The sequence below is a fragment of the Hypomesus transpacificus genome, chromosome 18 (assembly GCF_021917145.1).
Source record: "Hypomesus transpacificus isolate Combined female chromosome 18, fHypTra1, whole genome shotgun sequence".
In the NCBI taxonomy this organism is placed as follows: Eukaryota; Metazoa; Chordata; class Actinopteri; order Osmeriformes; family Osmeridae; genus Hypomesus; species Hypomesus transpacificus.
In genome coordinates this window covers 2,843,892-2,866,075 of record NC_061077.1, presented here as the reverse complement: position 1 = coordinate 2,866,075, position 22,184 = coordinate 2,843,892, and the positions used below count along the sequence as shown (strand labels likewise).

Here is a 22,184-nt window from a genome sequence, read left to right as displayed (position 1 = left end):
CGGAGGGAGACCAACGTCTCCTCCTCTCGGCCGTCATCCTTTCTTCCTCTTCCACCTCCTCTCCTCTTTCCCCTCGCTCCTGCCTGGGAGCCGATGACAGCTCAGACAGCCAGACTTTTTAATTCCCCCTCTTATTCCGTTAATCTGTCATCTTTATCACTCGGGGTGGGGGAGGGGTTAGAGTAGCTGGGCCAGGGGAGGGAGGTGGCGGGAGGAGGAGGGGGGGGGACCAGGAGCGTCGGGCCCCCCCGATCAATCTCCACATTACAGCTGACAGAATGGTGCTAATAACTTATTGATCCTTCCCTGTGCGCATAGGCTCCGGCGGCCCTGAAAGCCCACCATTGATTGGCTTACGGGGCGGAGGGATGCGGGGCTGGTGTGTGTGTGTGTACGGGGGAGTCGAGGGGGGGGGGGAGGACTTCCGTTCATACTGAGAGAGGATGCGCTACCACCGTCACCAAGACACGAACACACACACGCACACGGTCTCCCACGGCGACTCCCGAACCCCCAGGGGAGGACAGGAGAGGGAAGAGGAAGAGCAGTAGGAGGAGAGGAGGAGGAGAGGAGGAGAGGAGGAGGAGAGGAGGAGGAGAGGAGGAGGAGAGGAGGAGGAGGAGAGGAGGAGGAGAGGAGGAGGAGAGGAGAGGAGGAGGAGGAGAGGAGGAGGAGAGGAGGAGGAGAGGAGGAGAGGAGGAGGAGAGGAGGAGAGGAGGAGAGGAGGAGAGGAGGAGGAGAGGAGGAGGAGAGGAGGAGAGGAGGAGGAGAGGAGGAGAAGAGGAGGAGAGGAGAGGAGGAGAGGACAGGAGGAGATAGAGGAGCAGCAGAGGATAAAGATTAGGTAGAACGATGATTAAGGGGAGAAAATAAAGCTAGAATAACCCGATAATTCACAAAGGAGCACAGGGATTGTGTATCCGAGAGAGTGTGTGTGTGTGTGTTTGTGTCTACGCTTTGGCCGCTGTGTGTGTACGAGTGCGTGTAACAAACAGCCATTCCCTTTGGGGCTGGTAATACTCTATATTTAAAAGAAATACTCTCTATTAAATCATGAGAACACACACACACACAATGGTCATGTGCACTAACAAACACACCCCTCCTGCATATATCGCCCCCACCACACACACACAAAAACTCACAAACACTCAAACCCCAACCACACACACCGCCGTCTGACTTTAACTGCCTCTGGGAGTCTGAGCACAGGGAGCGGTGGAGAGGGGGAGGGAGGAAGGGAGGGAGAGAGAGAGAAAAGCGGTCCAAAAACACCTTATCCGCCTGTTAGAGGCTCTGGTCTGACCACAGAGCCACGGTTTACAGTCTCCACAGGCAGCCAGACGCTCAGCCGGCGCCCCTGCTCTCACCCCTCCCCTCCCCTCGCTGCTTTCCCTCCCCTCCCCTCCCCTCGCTGCTTTCCCTCCCTGTCTCTCCTCACCTCACCTCCCAGAGCCTCAGAGTAGCCAGGGGCCTGGGGGGTAGAGAAGGAGGGAAGAGAGGAGAGGAGATGAGGGAGGATGGTGGGAGGGAAGGAGGGAGGGAGAGGAGTGCAGAGTGGAGGGGGCAGGGAGGAGGGCGGAGAGGGAGGATGGTGGGAGGGAAGGAGGGAGGGAAAGGAGAGCAGGGAGGAGGGCGGAGAGGGAGGATGGTGGGAGGGAAGGAGGGAGGATGGAGGGAGGGAGGGAAAGGAGAGCAGGGAGGAGGGCGGAGAGGGAGGATGGTGGGAGGGAAGGAGGGAGGGAAAGGAGAGCAGGGAGGAGGGCGGAGAGGGAGGATGGTGGGAGGGAAGGAGGGAGGGAGAGGAGAGCAGGGAGGAGGGCGGAGAGGGAGGGTGGGAGGCAGCCCTCCTGTCTATCTCTCAGATTTAATTAACGGCCCACTCCGGCACGGAGACGGCGCAGCAGCCTGCTTCCCGTTCTTCCAACACACACACACACACACACACACACACACACACACAAAGCTGGCCGCCGCCACAGTCGCCGTCTGCCCTCCCCTGATACCGGCACCACACTCATTCATCTCCCTCTCTCTCTCTCTCTCTCTCTCTCTCTCTCTCTCTCTGTTTTTCTAAAGTTTTCTCGCACAGAATCCCTCAGTTTCTCTCTCTCTCTTCAGTTTTCCAGCCACATGCCAGCTGTAGAAGTTAAATATGTAGAGTGGAGAGATTTAAATGGAGAGGTTAACACTACTGAACAAACAGAAGGGGGAGAGAAGCTGAATGCTCGTGTTCAGTACTGTCTTATCCTGACCCTAACCTAAACCTAACACAGTCACATACTCTGAATTGTCATGTTAAAATACTAAATGCTTTGGCTATGACAGTAAAGTTGCATAGTTCCCCAAATCCAACTTCTAGCCCTTTCCCAGCATGAGTGACTGTACAACTGCCTGAAGGACATAGTTAGAGCTCAACCTCTAGCAAGGGGTTTCGTGAAAGGGACTCCAAGATACCCAACCCACTGGAGTGTCCAGGCTTTTCTACGACCTCACAGGTCAGCCTTCAGATGTGTTAAGATGGCCCTATGGTTGTATACTCGCCCTAACCTCCCTCACCTCCCTTCACCCCTTCAGAAATGTGTGAGGGGATGTCTCCAAGCGTATGTCTCGAATTTCACTGGCAGACAGAATTAGAGCCAGTGGATGATCGGATTGGACTTGTTTACAGACACGGAGCGAGCCGCTTAGCCACGCAGTCAAATCTCCCTTTAAAGCCTCAAACTGACGGATTTTGGGCCTGGCTCCCTTCCGGCACTGGCCACCCCATACTCCTCCATCCCCCCCCCCCAAACTTCTCCTCATCCCTTTGTGTCTTCCTCTATTAAGATTACTGTTCATTTGGGGGGTGTTTTCTCAGCTGAGCTTAGCTGGCTGATTAGACAGTTCTTTTTGGGGGGGAAAATCCAGCCCAAACACAGGGGTCTAAGACTCTGGCTGACTGGAGCTGTTAACACTCCAGCCTAATCACCCTGGAGAGACACCTCGGCCGTCACGTCCAACCGAGCAGCCCTCCGCCGGGTCGGTGCTGGACCACCGTATGGACGAGGAGGAGCCCCCCAGACACAGGAGATCCCGGAGATACCAGGGTGAGGACTTAGGGGGTGATTATGCCACTTGTGCAGTGTGCCACTCTGGATAATGGGATAAGAGGGGCCACGAGACCCCCCTGGGTGCTTCAGGGTTCAGGCTAGTTCAAGGCGAGACCCCCTCTAATACTTCTCTGTGTGTGAGAGGCGCCTATATGTTCAACCTGCTATAGCACCCAACTCAGTCCTGTCAAACGTCCGGAAACATGACAGAAGTTGTCTATACCTGGTTCCACTTGCTGCGAGCGAATGAGTTCCTCCGGTCATGCTGTCTGAGGTACATTAAATAAGTGATGTCTGAGATGAAACCAGCTCTACTGTAACTTTCTAGACAGTCCTGCCAACCAGACCAGTAGGGGACCCCAGACCCTAATCCCTGGGTGTTGACACAACACACCTTGTCTGACCCACTGCATGTGCTATTGTCTCACACTTCACAGACACACTCGTCAAATCGACCAATAACACTTTGATAAAACGTCTCATTGAATGACACTGTGTTAACCAGACACTGTTCATGGATATCCCATTAAGTATCCTGCAAGTAAACGAAGTAATTTGGCAAGTTTTGGGTGGTTTGAATGAGGCTGTAAGCTTTTGGAAAAGCTTGAGCTTATCACACACCATGGGTCCTGGTCTCACATGAAACTGGATTAATGGCAAACAAAGCTATTTATTCAGTGGTCATTCAAAACAGGGATTTAAGAAAGAAAAAACCCCAGTGTGACAAGAAACAGAAGAATCTAATCGACTTGAGAGCAGGACAGTGAACAGTTAGTAATAAGATTACATTAAGTTGCCCCAATCAAACAAATTACTGCAGGGATAATGTTTGATACCTTAATCAACTATCTGATTTAAAGGGGGAGATGCTCTAATCACAGGGGGGGGAAAAAAGACACACACTCAGTTCATACACACATTTCCTGCCTGATCCATCCTGACCTGACATGCCCCACACACACACACACACACACACAGACTCACACGCACACGCACACACACACACACACACACAGAGAGCAAGGATGGTCTCCTACCTGTGTGTCCAGTGCTGGTGCTGAGGTCGGTGGCAGGCAGGCCCTCTGGCATGCCGTGCTGTCTGGTGTGATGCAGGTTGGAGATGATCGTAGAGAGGTCACCGTCCCGACTACATCACACACACAAGAACCAAGGGTTAGGGATCGGAGCGGACACACACACACACACTTGCAAACACACAACCTTGCGAGACAAGAGTGCACACACATAAGCAACTCCAAACACATACACACACACAGTCCCAGACCTAGTTGTCTATACATACACACAATTCTCTGTTTCAGTCTTCTAGACAAGTTGGTATCCAAACATCCATTAGCATGTACTGTGGCTGTGCTTATTGTCCCCAGGCTTGGAAGTGTGTCCTGGTCAATGCCAGACTCCTGCATCAAGCACTTCTGGGTCTCATCCCTTCTCATCTAAAATCTTAAGATGCATTAATCAACACATTCAGGACTCATAAGTGGTTTATGAGCTTAAAATGTGATTATCGCTTTTTTTCTTAATCACTCCCCACAAAATCAGTTAGAAAGGAAGAGACCCACACCGGTCGAAAATCTACAAAGACAAGAACATCTTGGAGACACGATTCAGTCAGAGCATGAGTTTAGGTTATGATAGGAACTCTGTGTTGTCAACCATAGCCCGTTATTGTAATGCTAAACTTGTATTTATCTCCAAAAGATAATATCAGTACTGTTACATCACTACTAATGACACACCCATCCTTTCAGTTTGACCCACAGGACAGTTCGCTAATGCAGATAAATCTGGACGTTTGGACACTTCAGTACTGATCAAGGGTCACCCTGATCCACTAGGCACCCTGTACGGTGAGTGACACCCCTGCCCTGTCCTTCAGAGCATGACTGGGGGATAGATGGACAGATTAAAGCCTGGGATCTAGTTTGGCCTGCCCCGCCCCTATTAGGGCTCGCTCCTTGTCCGCACAGCCCACGACACAAATGTGTCATGTAGGTATTTTCCATTCAATCTGATTACAGCTCTGATCGCATTATGCGGCATAATGATGTAAAATACCCGATTAGCATTTGAGAGAATATCATAGGCATACAGTCCCGTAACTACCGATACAGTCGTTGTCATGTACAGCTGGTGATATAGCCTACATGGACTATATACATGTATAGACATTCCACATACAGTGACGTGTAACTACACATTTCTAATCGTTGATTAGTTTTCATCCACCGTCCCCGTTTCAGGGGAGCTTAACTGACGTAACTCGAATGCAAGAGTGTTCATTTCGCATTCAGGCAACAGTTTTTTCGTTACAAATTCACAGGAAGGAGCTTAAGCGAGCGCCAGAAGTTTTGGGAAGCGATTGCGAAAAAGCTAGTTGCAGTGACGGGGGTCAATATGACAGGGCAGGCGGAGATGCTTAGGCTGAGATGAAGCAGATTGTTATTGTCTGCCAACACTCAGGCAACGGCGAGGCCACACTGTTTGCGGCTGCTGAATTCGGGGTTTTACAGCACCATGATTACAGGCTCCAACTCGCTAATGTCAGGCTGTCGTGCTCCGAGCTGTTTTCCAAACAGATGCAGGGAATTTGTTGCGTCTGATTCTGACCATGTTTGGTTATCGGGCACTTGTCAGTTAGCGGTAATCGATGAGTCAGGAGAAAAAAACAAGGCAAGGCTCGGTCCAAAATAGATCCGTCTGGTTACTAAGCAAAGAGAGAAGCTTTTGTATTGTGTGGTGTCACACTTCAGTGACATGACTCCAACTCCACAGTCATCATTGCCTTCAATTGAAATACTGCTTGTAGAAGTACCTGTCATAGATGCATGTGAGCACTTAAGATTTGTACCTACTACTGTACTACTAATTTGTGATCAAATAATGTATATTTTCCTGCTTCTTTTCTTTCGTAACAGCTGAAATGTGTTTACAGACCACTAGGTTTGAAGCTCTGCCCCTGTGAACTGGCCCTTGACCCCCCCTGAGGTCTATCACTCAAAGTGAGCACCACAAAGTCATCCTAAATTTCTCACAGGGACTGTGCGCTATTATCCCCTGGCAGAGGATCCACTGTAAGCCGTGACGGGCAAGGACATCGTTAGCTGGGTAATTAGTGCACTTTTCCTGGGCTGTCCTGACATAGCCGGCTAATGAGGCCCGTGTCCAACTCCCCCCCCCAACCCTGCTCGCTCAGCCTGGACAACCAAGGTCATAATCTGCCCCTCAATGAGAGCAGACAGGGAAGGTGAGGGTGAGGTTAGGGTGAGAGGGAAGGTAGGGGTGGGGGTGAGGGAGTAGGTAGGGGTGGGGGTGAGGGAGGAGGTAGGGTTGAGGGTGAAGGAGGAGGTAGGGGTGGGGGTGAAGCATGGGTGAGTTTGGGTGTTTAAGACTGAGTTGCCTGACTCAGCGTGTAGTGTAAATCAGGTTGGGGGTGGGGACTTTGAGGGGGTGAGAGGGGGGTTGGTAGCGGTAGCGCCCGGTGACAGCTTAAGAGGGACATGAGCCGCTCCTTATCAGCTATGCGCATGCCGGAGACAATCATCATCTCATCACAGGCTCATCCCTAAACTGGTCAACACCCTCCTCGCCCGCGTCAACAGGACAGACACAGTGACCCAGATATACCAACTAACTGTATTTCAGCCTCTCCAGCAGTAGTGGAGCCACGAGAGGGGGGGGGGGGGGACGACATGGGGGGAAGGCCCCTTAATTTACATGTCCTTCATCCCACATATTTCTGATTGCTTACCATTTTTTTTAATCATGAATTGTTATGATATCAAAAAAAAATTGTAAGTGGTCCCCTCCTTTTAAAATGGAATCCCACCCCGCCAAAAAATCTGGTTACGCTATTGCTTTCCAGATGACATGGGGAACACCTCCTTCTGGCAGGGGGACAGTGGAGCGGAGCGTGTCCCCACGGTGCCACGCTGTGACACTGGCAAGAGGAGCCAAGGTGCTAGGTGGGAGGTGGCGGTGTGAGCTGGCACGGCCTGGCAGCTCGGACACCCTGACGCCGTGTCTGACAGGACCACAGAGGACCACGCTGACAGACTGACAGAGGGGGGTGGGGGCATGAGGTGACATCACACACCAGAGAAAGAAGAAAAAGAGAGAAAAAGAACGAGAAGGGGGAGAAAGAGACGGCATGCCTGAAAGACCTTGTGTCTGTATGTACGGTACGCTCTTTAGACCTTAACACAAAAAAAAACTCCACTATTCCAACTTCCAAAACTTATGAGCAAAACATATTGAATAGTGAAGAAATCTGCAGAGGAGGTGCTTTCCAGACAAAGGCTACTGGTATTAAGAGACTCCTGGTACAAGTACCAGGCAGCAAGCTGCAGAGGGGGTTCAAGCAAGCAGAGGGAGTCATAAATAAATACAGAAATAGATAAATAAATGAGAACAGCCGAGGTTCTCGTGTTCTTATGGGGTTTCCCAGCGGCTCCTATCATACTTAAGCTGAAGTGTGGTCGATACGGAGAAACCCAGAGAACAAAAGTAAACGTAAATAAAACATATCGTAAGTTGATCATGTTGAGGTCTGGTCTTCATTCACAGGGCCAGACAGAATGTTGACTTCTTGCTCTATATTTCCTTTATTATTATCTGTATCGTCGTAATATATTGTTCCCAATATTGCAAAACAATGGGGACATTGTTGATGTATCATTGTTCATTGTTGATGTATCTTAAACTAAGATAGTACCAGACAATTGAGCGGCACGATGTCTGGGATTGAAAATGTCTTCAGCCTCGTCTGCAGATGCATAATCAAGCATTCATCAGTAATATAATGTTAAGACTTTCTTGCTAAAAGCAAACTCTTCTCTGCAATTACATTGTTAGAGCTGTTGCCATGGAGAAGCCACGTGAACAAAATTAATAAGTCTTCAGAAATTCTCGAGAAAGCTCTAAAACATCCACAGACTAATTGTGCTTTAGGACAACGCTTTTAGCAAAAACCATCTACTCTCAATGCTCCATTACTGTGAGCAGGCTTCTGAGGGGTCGTTCTCAGAAAAAACTCGAGACGAGATCTCAAAACAGATCAACATGAAAAAATGCAACCTCTCAACAACACTGGTAATGCCAGGCTACTGTTCTCCAATTAGACTTACTCTCACCTCTACACAACACCACTACTTTGTATTGAGCGTATAACTATCACACTACCAGGCCTGTACCTACCAGGATTGAAAAAGCACATTCAGGTTTCACGCTAGCAGACATGACCCCCAATGGATTCAGCTTCCAGCCTTGTGGTCTGCTCCTAATGAGGGATGGGCCAGCTCTCAACAGATGCAGAGCGTTCTGTGGAGGTGTCCATGCTAGCCGCTAAGCCTTAGCTATCACCAAAGGGAAAAGGATGGCGGTTCAGTTTGGTCTATCGCTCTCTCTTTGTGTCTCTCCAAAGTGGTTCTGGTGACTGCCTCCCTCCGCCCATCACAGTCAGGTAATCTACTTAGACATTTACAATACTTCAATATTTGCCACGTCTACTTTGATACAAAACATAGACATATCTGTCTACCTAAGTAATGAATGACAGGGCAACATTTTGGCCTTCATTTAAAAGTGAGTGATAAGTTGAGTTTACCTTCTATGGGTAAAGAAAGATGCGCACTGTGCTGTTTCCTCGAAGGTGCAGCCTAAAAGGCCGACGTCAGCAGGTGGACCTTATATAATCCGTGGTGGTTGCTCTGTAATTACCTAGACTCTCAGTCAGCACTTTTAAATCAAAGCCCTGTTATCTACATCCAACTGAAACAACACTCAGGTAGGCTTCGTTTTGCCCTTGAGTAACAGACAACATACCTAGGGCTACCTCCCGTTAAATAGTCAGCCTTCAAGAGCGAGGCCGCTTACCCGCGATAGGTTTGACGCTCTGGCTAACAACGCATTGGTCTGTTTCTTGTTATCATTCTGACTCCGATGACCCAGTCTCTGGTTATTTCCTTTGCAGAGCGCAGGGAGGATGATGCGAGGCGGCTAATACAAGACAAGACCCCGTTAACTTCTGTTCCAGATGTGCCTTCAATGTGACAACTAACCATTAATCATGGGGTCTGCCTCTGCAGCTCTCCATGCCGGCTCCCCGAGGCCTGGGGGGGGGGTCGCCTGGCCTGGCTGTAGCCAGAGCTCTGCTACCTCCTCAGCCGAAGGAGCCAAGACGCAAGCCTCTCTCCTACGCTCTTCTCCATGGGGTCTCACAAGCTAATCGCCGTAAAGCCGATGGGTGGCCACTAACATTAATCTGGTTAGGAGATATAGAGTGGAGATCTGTGATAAACTTGACAACTCCTGTTTCAAGGATGACAACCTGGGGAGCGGTCTCTGAGGGGCGGACCTTCAGAGCCCCGTCACAGGGACACGCCCCCTCCACATCACCACAACATTTACATTGGAACCTGACACCAAGTACTTTCAATTGTGCAGGGAGATATTTTATAAGAAATTTAAATTAAGCTACACTATTACCGGTATGTGTAAAAAACATAAACAAACCTGTACACTTTATACTTGTCTACCAATAATCTGTGAAAAAAAATGTTTAGACCCAGAGTGGAAGTTTACAATGGCATCCTGAAACGCACTACAAAAGACTACATTCTACTCTGTAAAGTATGTTTTTTGGCGTTGAAAGCTAACACAAAGTTGTTGTGAGTAAGAGCGTGTGACACACTGCTACCTCCCATTCAGATGGCGTGTGGAAGAGCCACAGATACACACGCACACACTGCCTCCCAGATTTTTCACCATTCCATCGGCCAAATCCGATTGTTTCAGACCCCTCTACGACTCACTTACGAAGCCGTGGTCAATAGAAATCAGATTTCCGTGATTGGACATCCCATTATCCGCTGCGCCCAGACCCACATTCAGGGGGGGGGGTAAAGTAGAGCGGAGACGGATGCCCGGGACAGACCGGAGCTGTGGCTCCACCGAGTCCGCCGCCTTTTAAAGGGTAAAAGCCTGACATATTAGTCATAAGTGTTCTTTAAATTCATTATCATCTTAACACGCAAGCGGCACAAGTGTCGGGAGGGGGAGGGGAGACCCTCTTTAATGAGGTTAGAAGATCCATTTAAAGCTTCACAGTCGCTCCGCTAGCTCTCGTGTCACACGCGGGTCTCCAGACGCCGGATGGGGGGAAAAAACCATCCTCTTCCCTAATGAGGTTGTACAAGTGGGTTATCACGCAGCTAGCATCGATGAGAGTCTGTCTTGAAGGAGTCTGTGAGATATGATATTGACATTTTGGACAGCCTCACCAAACAACAGATTATTTTGGTAAAAGTTCCTGTTTGCTGACAGAAGAAAATACAAGACACAGAAATGAATGAAAGAAAATATGGATGTGCGAAGAAGACAAAAAAGATTTGAAAAGGTTTTATTAATTCCCAATTCTTTTGATTTCATTTCAGTAGCCCATGAGTATGCCATTAGAGCCTAGCAGCCCTGTTCTCATTTGAGCTCATTTGGTTCATCTTAATAGGGTGACCTTTCAACGACCTCGGCAGTGTCTGTGCGCCCACACAAGTGGGCATGCGCACATCTGTTTACAACTGTTTGTCTGTGTGTGTGTTCGTGTACACAAGCTTCCTTTTGAGTGAGTGCTTTACAGTGTAAAGTTGACTTAAATCTAATGTAAAGGCATAACAGCATTTACAATTTACCAATATTAGACTAACGAATAATTCCATCTAACCACTCCAGTAAAACATTGTCAGCTTGGACATGTTAATAGTATTATTTTTTATTCACACACGTAACAAAAAGATTGCAATTGTGAACACTCTGTCAAACTGCTCGTTATAAATTGGGTGCGTTTCATTTGAACTCGGCAGCACAATGTGTCAGGGTGGAGCTATAATATGTAGGAGAGCCACAACCATGATTTCCATACCCTTTTACTGCTTATCACGTGTAAAGGTTTCTAACATATTGCGTTGGCCTACTTAACGAATAGACATCATAAAGCAGTTGCAACGTTTGATACTTTTGATAATTGTGAACATATTGAATTGCAAAACACCAAGAAACAAAGACTCCTTCAGCATCAAAAAGGCTCAAGTCTCAACTACCACTTTCCATTTCCTCTCTGTCAAGCATTTGTCTATTTCCTAAAAATGGCTTTTGTGCATATGTATGTGTGTGTGCGTGTTGGGGGTAACCACAGATTAATGATCTAAAACCAACTGTGTCATGTGCTCCTGCACTGCAGTGTGTGAAACGTAGGTAAAAGCCAGGTTTCTCTGACAACCGTATGCATGGTCTTTAAGAATCTATTTTAACCTCAGCGGCTCTGTGGTACTATGTCTGCCTGCAATGCACGATACAGTCTCTATATTTCTTTAAGTATTATTGTAAAAATAAACAATATATATATATAACAGCTTTTCCATCTACTATCCACCTATTCTTGTCCAGCAGTTCTAGAATGTGCTGAGAGTATGCATCGCACATCAAGCAGTAGAACTTTGAACATTGCATTGAATGGGAGGGGGGGGGGGGGTTGCGATAACTTGAAGACAAAGAGTATTATGAGCTGGCGCTGGTGCAGCATCTGGGCCTTACCTCTTTCTCATGATACTGTAGTGCAGCTCATCTTCCTGCTTGATGTGGGCATGGTCGCCACTGGCCCTGTCGCTCCCTTCACTGTCGTCACTGCTGAAAATGGAGGCCAGCTCCTTCTTGGGCACTCGGTTGGGCGGCAGGGGGATGGTGCGCTTCTCAGCCAGACGCCCGCGGTTCTACACAACAAGCCACATAGACAGGGGAGAAGAAAGCTCTTAGAAATATGGCTTAACTGGTAAACACTCTCGTGCTAACATGCTATGGCTAATAGGTTGCTAATATGCTAATAGCCGGGGGTAAAAAGGTTAGCGCTCGATATGAGCCACTCAACAGTATGAACCGTAACAGCTGACTGGATGTGCATTGACCACTGTAATAAGCCTCATCACTGATAGACCGAAATCAATAGTATGACTGGGAATATGGCATACCTTCGTGGAGGAATCCTTTTAATGAGAAACAGGCTACGTCCATCTTCTAAATAGCATTTAGCATTATGTAGCTGAAATGCTAAGATTGAACACAAAGGACATAAAAAGCTTCTATATGAGTATATCAGGATCAGCTTCAAATTCACAGTTTCCATACGACCATTTATGTTCACATACATGGTTATTAAGAAGCTATAGGGTCAGGGCTCCTTGAGTCACTTGGCCACTAAGCCAGGAGAAAAGGGGATGAGAGAGGAGTGTGGCCCTCAGGGGTTTAAGGAGTGAAGCTGAGCGACCTTTAATGTGACCTGAAGAGGTCACTGCAGATTAACACAGGCCAATCAGAGACAGGGGGATGGAGGGAGAGAGAGAGAGAGAGAGAGAGAGAGAGAGAGAGGGAGGGAGGGGAGAGAGAGAGAGAGAGAGAGAGAGGGAGAGAGAGAGAGAGAGAGAGAGAGGGAGGGAGAGAGAGAGAGAGAGAGAGAGAGAGAGAGGAGGGAGAGAGAGAGAGAGAGAGAGAGAGAGAGAGAGAGGGAGGGAGGGAGAGAGAGAGAGAGAGAGAGAGAGAGAGAGAGAGAGCGAGAGAGCGCAAGAAGAATGGGGGACAGATAAAGAAAGAGGATATTTTAAAGTAATGGTATTAAATCTAAGGAGGTAATACAGAAAAGATTAGTAACAAAATGAAAGAAACTTCACACAAGTAAGGAGACAGCAAAGCACTGTGGGTCTGTCCAATACAGCAGAACGGACCTGTCTTTGAAACTCCCTCCCTCCGTCTCTACCCCTCTCAGCGCCTACATCTCGACTTCGCTCTCCCGGACGCCTCCAAGCCCTCCAGCTATCCCTTCCACCACACGCAACCTCTCCCTGCACCCCTCCCTCCCCACCCTCTCATCCCTCCATCCCTCCATCCCATGAGGGGAGGCGGCGTGACTGGCAGGCAGGGGCAGGAGAGGGGGGGTGGGTGGGTGGGGGCGCCTAGCCAAGAGGCAAACAGGTGCAGCCCCTCTGGAGTCTCTCAAGTGGCAGACATTAAAAAGAGGAGGGGAAAAAGGGAGAGAAAGATGAAAACATCCCTCAGGATGAGCAGGCCACATAGTTCTACACGTTTTTTCCGACTTTTTCTTTCTAGCCTCAAAATGTTTTTTTTTTCTTCTTTCTCCCCCCTTTCTTCCTTCTCCAGGCCGTTGAGAGTGGAGCTGGAGCTTTGTACAAGTTCTGTTCTTGTATCGGAGTAGAGTGGATCTGCTCCTGCTGGTGTCTCTTCCTCCGAGCTCCCTTCTGCACACCGGCGTTCGGGGGCCTACAACTTTATGGGCTACTCTCACCAACTTATAGAAAGGCCAACACACACACACACACACAGACACACACACGCAGACACAAACACCTGTCAAAAGCAGGCACACACACTAACTCACCCAAACGTGCACAAGCCCAGACGCACACAAACGCACACCTGTTCCCTAAGAATTCCCCTCCGGAGAGGGGATTTCACTCGGAGCATGCCGGCGGTACGGCGCGTACCGTACCAGAATAGTTTGTCTACGAGCAGTGAGTGTGCCTTCGTGTGTTTACAGACAACCACCCACATGGTCCTAACATACCCAGGCCTCCAGCCCTCACTGTTATACCCCCCCCCTCCCAAAACACCCCCGCACCCAACTCCCTACCCCACCCCTTCCCGGAAACCCCCTGTCCTGTCTTCAGTAGCACTGACGCAGAACTGGGGGTTGGCTCCCACCGCTTCCGGCAACACTTCCGCTGTACGGAGGAGGGCTCTCCAAAACAAAACATGAAACACACCCCATGGCAGCGCACGTAGGAGTACAGAAAGAGGTGCACACACACACACACACACACGCAAACTTACTGTGTGGTCAGGCTTCTTTCAGCTATGGAAAAAAGTCTCTCATAAACGTCCCACTAAAAGCACCTCTATGAATATCACCTCCTACGCCTTCTGACTGACAGTCAGCGAGCCAAGAAATATATCTGCAGTTCACACCGACAAAAAAAAAATGGACACACACACACACACCCTTACAAGCACACCCACACACCCGTACAGACACACTGACACAGGAGGCCAGGCACTCTCCAGATGGGGTCCATTAGAATGACCACTTAAGCTTGAGACACATCCACAAGCCTTACCAACCTCTCCCTTCAACGGTTCAGTTCTACTGGCAGAACTCAGTCCCTGCCACACAGACCGCAGGGCCACAGAAGTCCACTAGCACACGCACATGTATGTGACGCAGTTACAGTCACACCACATGGAACAGGCATGGGATCTTCAGCTGTTCTCTAACATCTATACATGTGCTGGAATTGCTAAAACATGGGCTAGAATTCTCCTTGAATCATTGAGTTTCACTGACCACGCATTGGAACAGAAAGTCTGTTTAACTATATGTTCTAGCAGTACCAACACACTGCCCTAACACACACACAGACTGCACCCACCTACACAAACAAAACCAATAACTTCACTTATGTGGCCTATGAATCATAGGGTATAACATTTTACAACAATATAATAATCAGAATTGCAATTTGTTGGTATGGAGCTGAAATTGGAAATATATGAAAATAACTTGCCTCTTTTTATAAAAAGCTTAATTTGGCATAATTCTTGCAAGCTAATTATTGTAGATAACTTACTTGACCTAAAATAAAGTGCTCTGGAAAATGGGATTATTGTGTATTTTCTTTCTTTGCATTATTTCCTGAAAGGTGCAGTGCCGTGCTGCTGATTCTAACCAGCACACACACACGCACACACACAAACACACACACACACACCCACACAGTGGTAGCCGCCCCTGACATTCCTGCAGCTGCGTCGCTCTCTCTCTCTCTCTCGCTCGCTCGCTATCTCTCTCTCTCTCTCGCTCTCTCTCTCTCTCCCTCTCTCCCTCTCTCCCTCTCTCTCTCTCTCTCTCACTCTCTCGCACGCGCCCCCCCAGCGATCTCCCTGGGGGACGGATGCCTAATGAGTCACGCGCCTGTCTGCCGTTACCTCTCAGCATGTGTGTGTGTGTGTGTGCGCACGGAGGCAGGATGGCGGGCCGACTTGGCGCGAGCACTAGGGGAAAGGGGGAGGGGGAGTCAGGAGACGACAACAGGGGAGGGACGGGGGGATGAGGGGGAGGCGGATGGAGAAAGAAAAAAAAGGTCTGTTGTTACCCTACTCACATAAGACTACTGGACCAAAAGGCCAAAACAAACAGCTGCTGTGCTGAGTGTGGTCCACGGCACCACGCAGTACAAATATACTTCTTGTTTGCTCTCACCTTCACTAACTGTGACTCACCCAGGAAGCCTTCCTGACATCTCTGTAGATTAGGAGCACTGCTGTACTTCGGAAGTCTGTCATCAGCAAATGTCAAATCATACTACCATATACCTTCTCGTGTCCGGGTCAGATTTTTAAGGATGACCAACGGTCAAAATTATTGTTAACTTTACACATAAAAACACTTGTAATTACAGTGATGTAGTCTGGGGGTGGGGGTGGCGATGTACACAAAGGCATGAAAACACTTGTCTTTTCATAATCAGAGAAAGAGAAGAGAGAGAGAGAGAGAGAGAGAGAGAGAGAGAGAGAGAGAGAGAGAGAGAGAGAGAGAGAGAGAGAGAGAGAGAGAGAGAGAGAGAGAGAGAGAGAAAATGTGAGAAAGCACTGTGGGAAGGATAGGCACGCTACCAACCGACCCCCCTCACCGACCCCTCTCGGCCCCCACATCTCTCACACACACAAACACACACACACAAACACACACACATGCAGCCATGGCCCCCACGCGCTGAGCTGAGCGGGCGGTTGCAGCCCAGTGGAGCGGCGCGGGAGGGATGTGGGGGGGAGTTTAGGGGGGCGAGAGACGGCGAGATGGGGTGAGGGGTGGGGGTGGGAGTGGGGTATTTTGGAACGGCGCTGGGAGGTCAGTGGCTGTGCAGCCAAGGGTGCCAGAGTGTCTCTCTCTCCCTATTTCCCCCTCTCTCTAAATCCCAGCCTCTTTTTCTCTCTCCCACTCTTTTCCTGTCTATCTCCCTTCCTCTCCGTCTCCTTCTCTCTCTCCGTCGCTCTCTGTCGGCGGGTGTTTGGCTAGGCCCGTGAGAGAGTTTAATGGACAGGTAACGACTCTGCCATTCTCTCCCCTGACAAAAACAGGGGGAGGGAACGACAGGTGATAGAGGGAGGGCGATAGGGTGAGAAGAAGCCAAGTCCAAGTTTGAGTTTGCGTAGTAAGGTTTCCTTTGGGTCTTCATACAGTGGGAGTTTCGTGGGGAGTTTTTGAACCCACAAAACACAACGACAGAGCACATGTCTCTTTCGAATAGTGCTGTTTGCCCCTCATTCCCACAGCTCCTACTAAAGTGTTGAGACTTGAGTTGAGCCAACGTTATCAGTGAGGCGGCATGGAGTGAGGAAGTGATCTCTCCACTATCAGTCAAGGTCAGTCAGACACACACATGGCCAGCAGAGTTTCCACTAATACCTCAGCTGGCTTCGTCATGACCAGCTGCAAACACCCGATAGACCAACACTTCCCCCCCACCCCCCCCCACCCCGTCCCTCTGCACCCGCAAACATAAACACCTAATCACAATGCACACAAACACAACTTATCTTACACACAGACACACACACACAATCTTTCATAAGGTGGTCGGCGACATATGGAGTGCAGGCTAGCAGCTAATAGCTAATCTGTGGGCTTAATTGCTGATTTTTATGCTAAATTATTCATAGGGTAGGGAGAGAGAAATAGAAAGACGAAAGAGAGAGAGAGAGAGAAAGAAAGAGAGAGAACTACTGTACTGTGGTCAATCCTGCCAATAAGTTGTACTTAGAGTATTGATCCCCATCACTGAGACCCCTGGTGAACAAGCAGATCCTCAGGGACACTCTTACACTAATACAGCCAATTCACCAAGACACACACCCACAACTTTCACATGCTACCAGGCCAACCACTGATCTTGTGGTTGCCATGGTAGCCCTGTCTTGGCGCCATGTCAGGGACACACACACACACACACACAGTGAGCCGATAGAATGGGTCTTCACATGGCTACCTCTCACCATCTACCCAATACAGTATATGACAACTGGTTCCTGCCCAGACTTGAACTGATCATGCAAAACAGGATTATGACACAAGAACGTCACTCCCCATGTGTATAATGGCTACTGCTACAACAAAGTATAGCTCCAACTGACAACCAAACGAAATACAAGGAGTTTTCTTCTTGTAGTGTGTTAAATAATTTTACACTCCGTTGCACTTTATAACCAAATTTATAGAAAAATTTCATTATGAAAATATCACAAGTAAGCCATAACTAATAGAATAATAATGCGGCCCCACAACCCCCACCCCCCTCTTCCGTAGGAGTGTGTTGTAATCTAGGGCCGAGGGGGAGCCCCTGATTGGAGGAGGTCTTTTACGAGTCGGAGGAGGAGAGTGTAATTTCCTCCCGGCCTCTGCCGCTTCCGCTGGAATAACAGAGGAGGAAGGGCGGTTCTCCTGGGAACAGCCAGCCAGCCAGCAAGTCAACCAGCCAGCCAGCAAGTCAACCAGCCAGCCAGCCAGCAAGTCAACCAGCCAGCCAGCCAGCCTGCCACCTCAGCCTAACCCAGTATGGCCTGCTTAAACACAAACACACACACACACAGTATTCGTACAAGTACACACAAGTGTATTCATAAAAGACACGCACATGCAAATGGCGACATTCTCAAACATACACAGGCTTAAAGACACACAAATATGACCATGCCAGGAGCACGACTCGACTGCTTCAAATTGAAGCCGAGAACCAGAAATGTCCTTCTTCAAGTTCTGTCGTGATGACATGCTAAATGACATGTTGCGCAACCTCATCTACTCATAAATTCTATTTGACGTAAACATGAGGAATATAAACACGTGACGTTTCACACGGAATGAACAGATATCGTCAGCAGCACGGCATAGCTTTACAGCAGCACAGCCAAAACAACTCAGACAAGCTCTCGGTTCCCTGCTAAGCCTAACTCTGCGTCTTCTCCAGCTACAATGGCTGTCTTCTTTTTGACTATGTAGGCGTGTTTAACATTGTTGAGTGCAGTCTGTGGTGGTCTGGAGGGGTGGGCTGTGTCCTCAGGGTGTCACCTGAGGATACAATATTTAGCTACTGAATGGAAGAAAGGAATTCCAACTGTTCCCAAAGTCGGAAATATGAATAGGGCCTCACTCACACGACAACAACAATTCTAGTTTTCCCAACTTTTTTGGGGGGGGTGAAGCCGTGAATTTGTGATATCCACTATGAATCTCCTTCCTCTGCACCTGACCTCAAGCGGCAGACTCTATCCCCATTTCTGGCTGTGAATAACGTCACCAGTTTACCTGTATCACTCAAACACCTCCAGCTTATCTAAACCGCCTTTGCCTTGCGTGCCTCACACACAATAATCAGCAGTAGCCATGCTCAGTAGCTCCCTAAGCCTCTTACAGCCTTCCCTCAAGATTAGCACTTGGGAGCGACGACAGATGCGCTCCGTAGCGATAAAACACACACACACACACCCACCCACACACACACACACACACCCGCCCACACCACCACTCGCACCTGCGTGGACAGATTTGGTGATGGTGAGCCAGAGCTTCAAGTGGGCACATGTAAATAGTGGTGCCACGCCTGGTTCGCCTCTGAGGCAGGCATGGGGATGTTGGCTCAGCTAAGAGGGCACCACATGGCAAACAGTGACCGGTTAAACAACCAGCCACATACACAATAGAAACAAGAGCTTGAAGAGGCCAGAGGGGCCTAACTGGTCAACCATTCACATTACTCATTAACTTTGTCTAGAACACCGATTCATTCTCTTCTTGAATGTTTAAGCAGGTGTTCATACTAATTATGGCAAATTGAGTTGTTGAAAAAAACACACATTCATTTGATCACTATGGATAATTGCATCAAGAAAATATGGTTGGCCTCATCTATTCTAAGCTGATACAACAGATGTTTCACACAGCAGACACACACACATATACAAATATATATAGATATATATACATACACACACACACACACACACAATGACTTCATCCAAAAAATAACCACCTTGCACTTTGTCCAACAGATATGTTTGACTTGATGTTAGCCCTCAAGCTAACCAAATATTCTCCATTTACTACTAATTATTCTACTATGTATACTTAAAATTACACACATTTTATATATGAACAAACAGAAAATCCAACCATTTCAAATAGTAGATGAGACGAAAAGTTCAATACTAGTGAAAACCAATAAGGACTTAGAAAGGTGATAGAACTGTTGTCTTACCACTGGAGACGATATTCGACACCCAGGGCAATCACAGATGGGAGGATGTACCTGTAAGATTCCTTTGGACATAAGAGTCTTCAAACTTTTTCCTGAGAGAAAAAAGGAAAGAGAAGAAATGATGTTATTAATGTACCTTAGCCTATGCTCTACTGTTTGTAATGTTAGACAGCTTCTGTGACATGGAATAAGGAATACAAGCAACAATAGTCTTTATCCATTTATACATTTGGATCTGGTATTAGCAATTTTCAATACAAAATCACCCTAAAATACTTGAGAATTAAACATGACATACAATCAATTTTCAGATTGTCTGCCTGCTGACTATAGTAGTATCAGCTCCTATACCCAACATGTACTAATCAATGGAGTGTAGCCCCTCTACAGCCCTGTGGTTGGGTCGACAGTTAGGGTCCTGTCACCTGTCTGTACAGTCAGTGTCAGATATGAAAAGATGATGTATCGGTTTTGACCTGGGGGGCACGTGACACAGTCCGCAACAAACAACGTGTCAGTTAAATGACCAAACCTGGGGTGGTGGCTGGGGTGGGATTTTAAAAATGAGATGCTTAATTAACAAAAGCAATGTGTCATTACATTCATCACATTCACTGTATCAAACTATCTATCCTATATGAATAACCGATAGATTATATAAAGGCAATAACTTTTACATCAATGGCAAAAAGTCAACTTTCTTCCTTATTTTAGTTAAAAACTTAAACAACTCATTCAAAATAGAAGAACATAATCTTCTGACCGTAGACAAAGTGCAATGTTACATTTCGCATCGTTCCGTTCAGTTGAGGAGTAACACCCATACTGCATGCTGTGTGGCTCAACATAATAATTTGCCTTACAACTCAAATGTCGTATATTTCATTAGGCTACCAATGAATGTTTAGGGCTAGACCAAACTAAATGTATAATGTTCTTCACCTTAGTCCACGTGCACGACTCCCGACGCCCAGTTTTGATGATAGTCGCTGCCATAGACTGTGTGTCGCTGCTTCTAGATACTGCGCCGTTTCTCATCTCTCTCCTTACGCACTGGTGTAATGTAATGCTGAGTAACCCTTTCACTACAAAACCCCTAACTAACACATGGCACTCCGTTGAAACTAACAATGTATAAAGTCGAAATTGAGGCATCCGTCTCACAATTGCCACGCCATATTTAACGCACTTAGTCGCGAGATGATTTGCAGTGCTTACCTTTGTGTCTAATACTTCGCTTCCAATCTTTGGCAGTCTCCCTTCCACTGACAAACTGGAACTCATTGGGGGTGAGCCACTCGCCCCGGTATTTGATTGAGGGTCCCTTACTACCTTGGCACAGTTTGTTAATGTAAAGCAAAGCCTTGTTCTCTCCACACTCCACTTCGATGCATGGTTCCCCGTTGTCAAAAAACGGTTGAAAGTCGGGGATGGAAGAGAACCTCTCCAACATTAAGTCGTCCGGGTGATGGTGTAGGTGCTGGTGATGCAGCGCCGAGTCGTGGAGCCCCAAGTACGCACGATGATGGGCGAAAATATGGTCGTACGGCGGTGGATGAGGGGTCACAACGGGGATAGCGGTGGCATTTAAAGGGGCCAGGTATTCGGACTGATTGAAGGCAGCCAATGCCATATCGTCCCCATCCAGTCTCTCCTTTTTGATGGCCGGCATGTTACTGGAAGCCAAGCGCCGGTAACAAGTGATTAGCAGCTCGTCCGACCCAACTTGTGTGTCCTCTTTTCGGAGTTGGTCAATCCCAGACTTGAAGACGCGCCACTTTGTTTTACGCAGGGCTCCCGTGTCGCTTTGTGACAGCGGTCCGTTGAAGTTCCCCGACAGATTGCCATTCACTAGTTTCCAGCTCTCAGTAGCCACGCTCTCCGCCAGCCTCGCAGCTACACTCGCATGACGGATCTCCCCGCGCTCCTGCCCACTACATCTAATCGGTCTCGTTCTGCTAATGCCAGACATGTTCGGCAGACCTGAGCAGCGTAAACATTGTTGCCTTCAAAGTTCAGCCCACTGTCTGTCTTTTTAATTGAATCTATTAAACATATTTTCCTTCATTTCTTTTAAATGATACTTTTCATGCGCTTTGCGAATTGCGCAATATAATTAAAGCCTAATCTTTTGAAGAATGAAAAACTCTTTAGACTCTAAATTTACAATCTACTGCCAAGATAAGCAAAGGGGTAGCCAGTAGCCTACTATATATTTGTCACATATATAGCCTATTTATAATAAACGAAAATATCCGGGCCGCATAATAACATTTACTGTTTTTTAAAAATCGTTCCAAAAAGATATATTTGTGTAAAATAAAGCAACTTAATGGGGCTTTTGAAATAGTTGTTTTTAACCCTGTGTATATCGTTAAAGTCACGCTGAAGTTCATAGACCCAGACCAAACAAGATTTGCACTCTCCGCCGCTTCTCAACTTGGCCCATTTAAACAGCGGAGGCTTTGCGAGCGCGAAAATGGGAAGGGGGGTTCGCGACGGACGTCGTTATTGCGTAAGCCAGAAATTGTCACAACTTTTGACTGATAGTTTGATATATCTTTAAAGCATATGTATACTTTTGTGTCTATATCGTATCTGTCATAGCAAACCCTCCAGGCAATCTAATGCCAACAAATATGAACCTTCACCAAGCAACTGTTTAGTGTAAACATGAATGCATGGAAACAATGTGGCTAGACAT

The 22,184-nt window shown here is 47.8% G+C and overlaps 1 protein-coding gene across 2 annotated transcripts; it reads right to left on the bottom strand.

Annotated features, from left to right (window-relative positions):
* Positions 1–1,785: 1,785 nt before the first annotated feature.
* Positions 1,786–21,897, bottom strand: LOC124480521. 2 transcript variants are annotated; one of them, XR_006957554.1, is made up of 4 exons: positions 20,423–20,608; positions 19,481–19,572; positions 11,700–11,875; positions 1,786–4,239 (listed from the first exon to the last, which is right to left on the bottom strand). XR_006957554.1 is itself a non-coding variant. In XM_047039919.1 (4 exons), the coding sequence occupies exons 1-4, from the start codon at positions 21,450–21,452 to the stop codon at positions 3,996–3,998; spliced, it is 1,266 nt and encodes a 421-aa protein (XP_046895875.1). In that variant the 5' UTR covers positions 21,453–21,897; the 3' UTR covers positions 1,786–3,995. The 2 variants fall into 2 exon arrangements, 1 of the variants encoding a protein (XP_046895875.1); XM_047039919.1 differs by lacking the exon at positions 20,423–20,608 and adding an exon at positions 20,699–21,897.
* Positions 21,898–22,184: the final 287 nt, after the last annotated feature.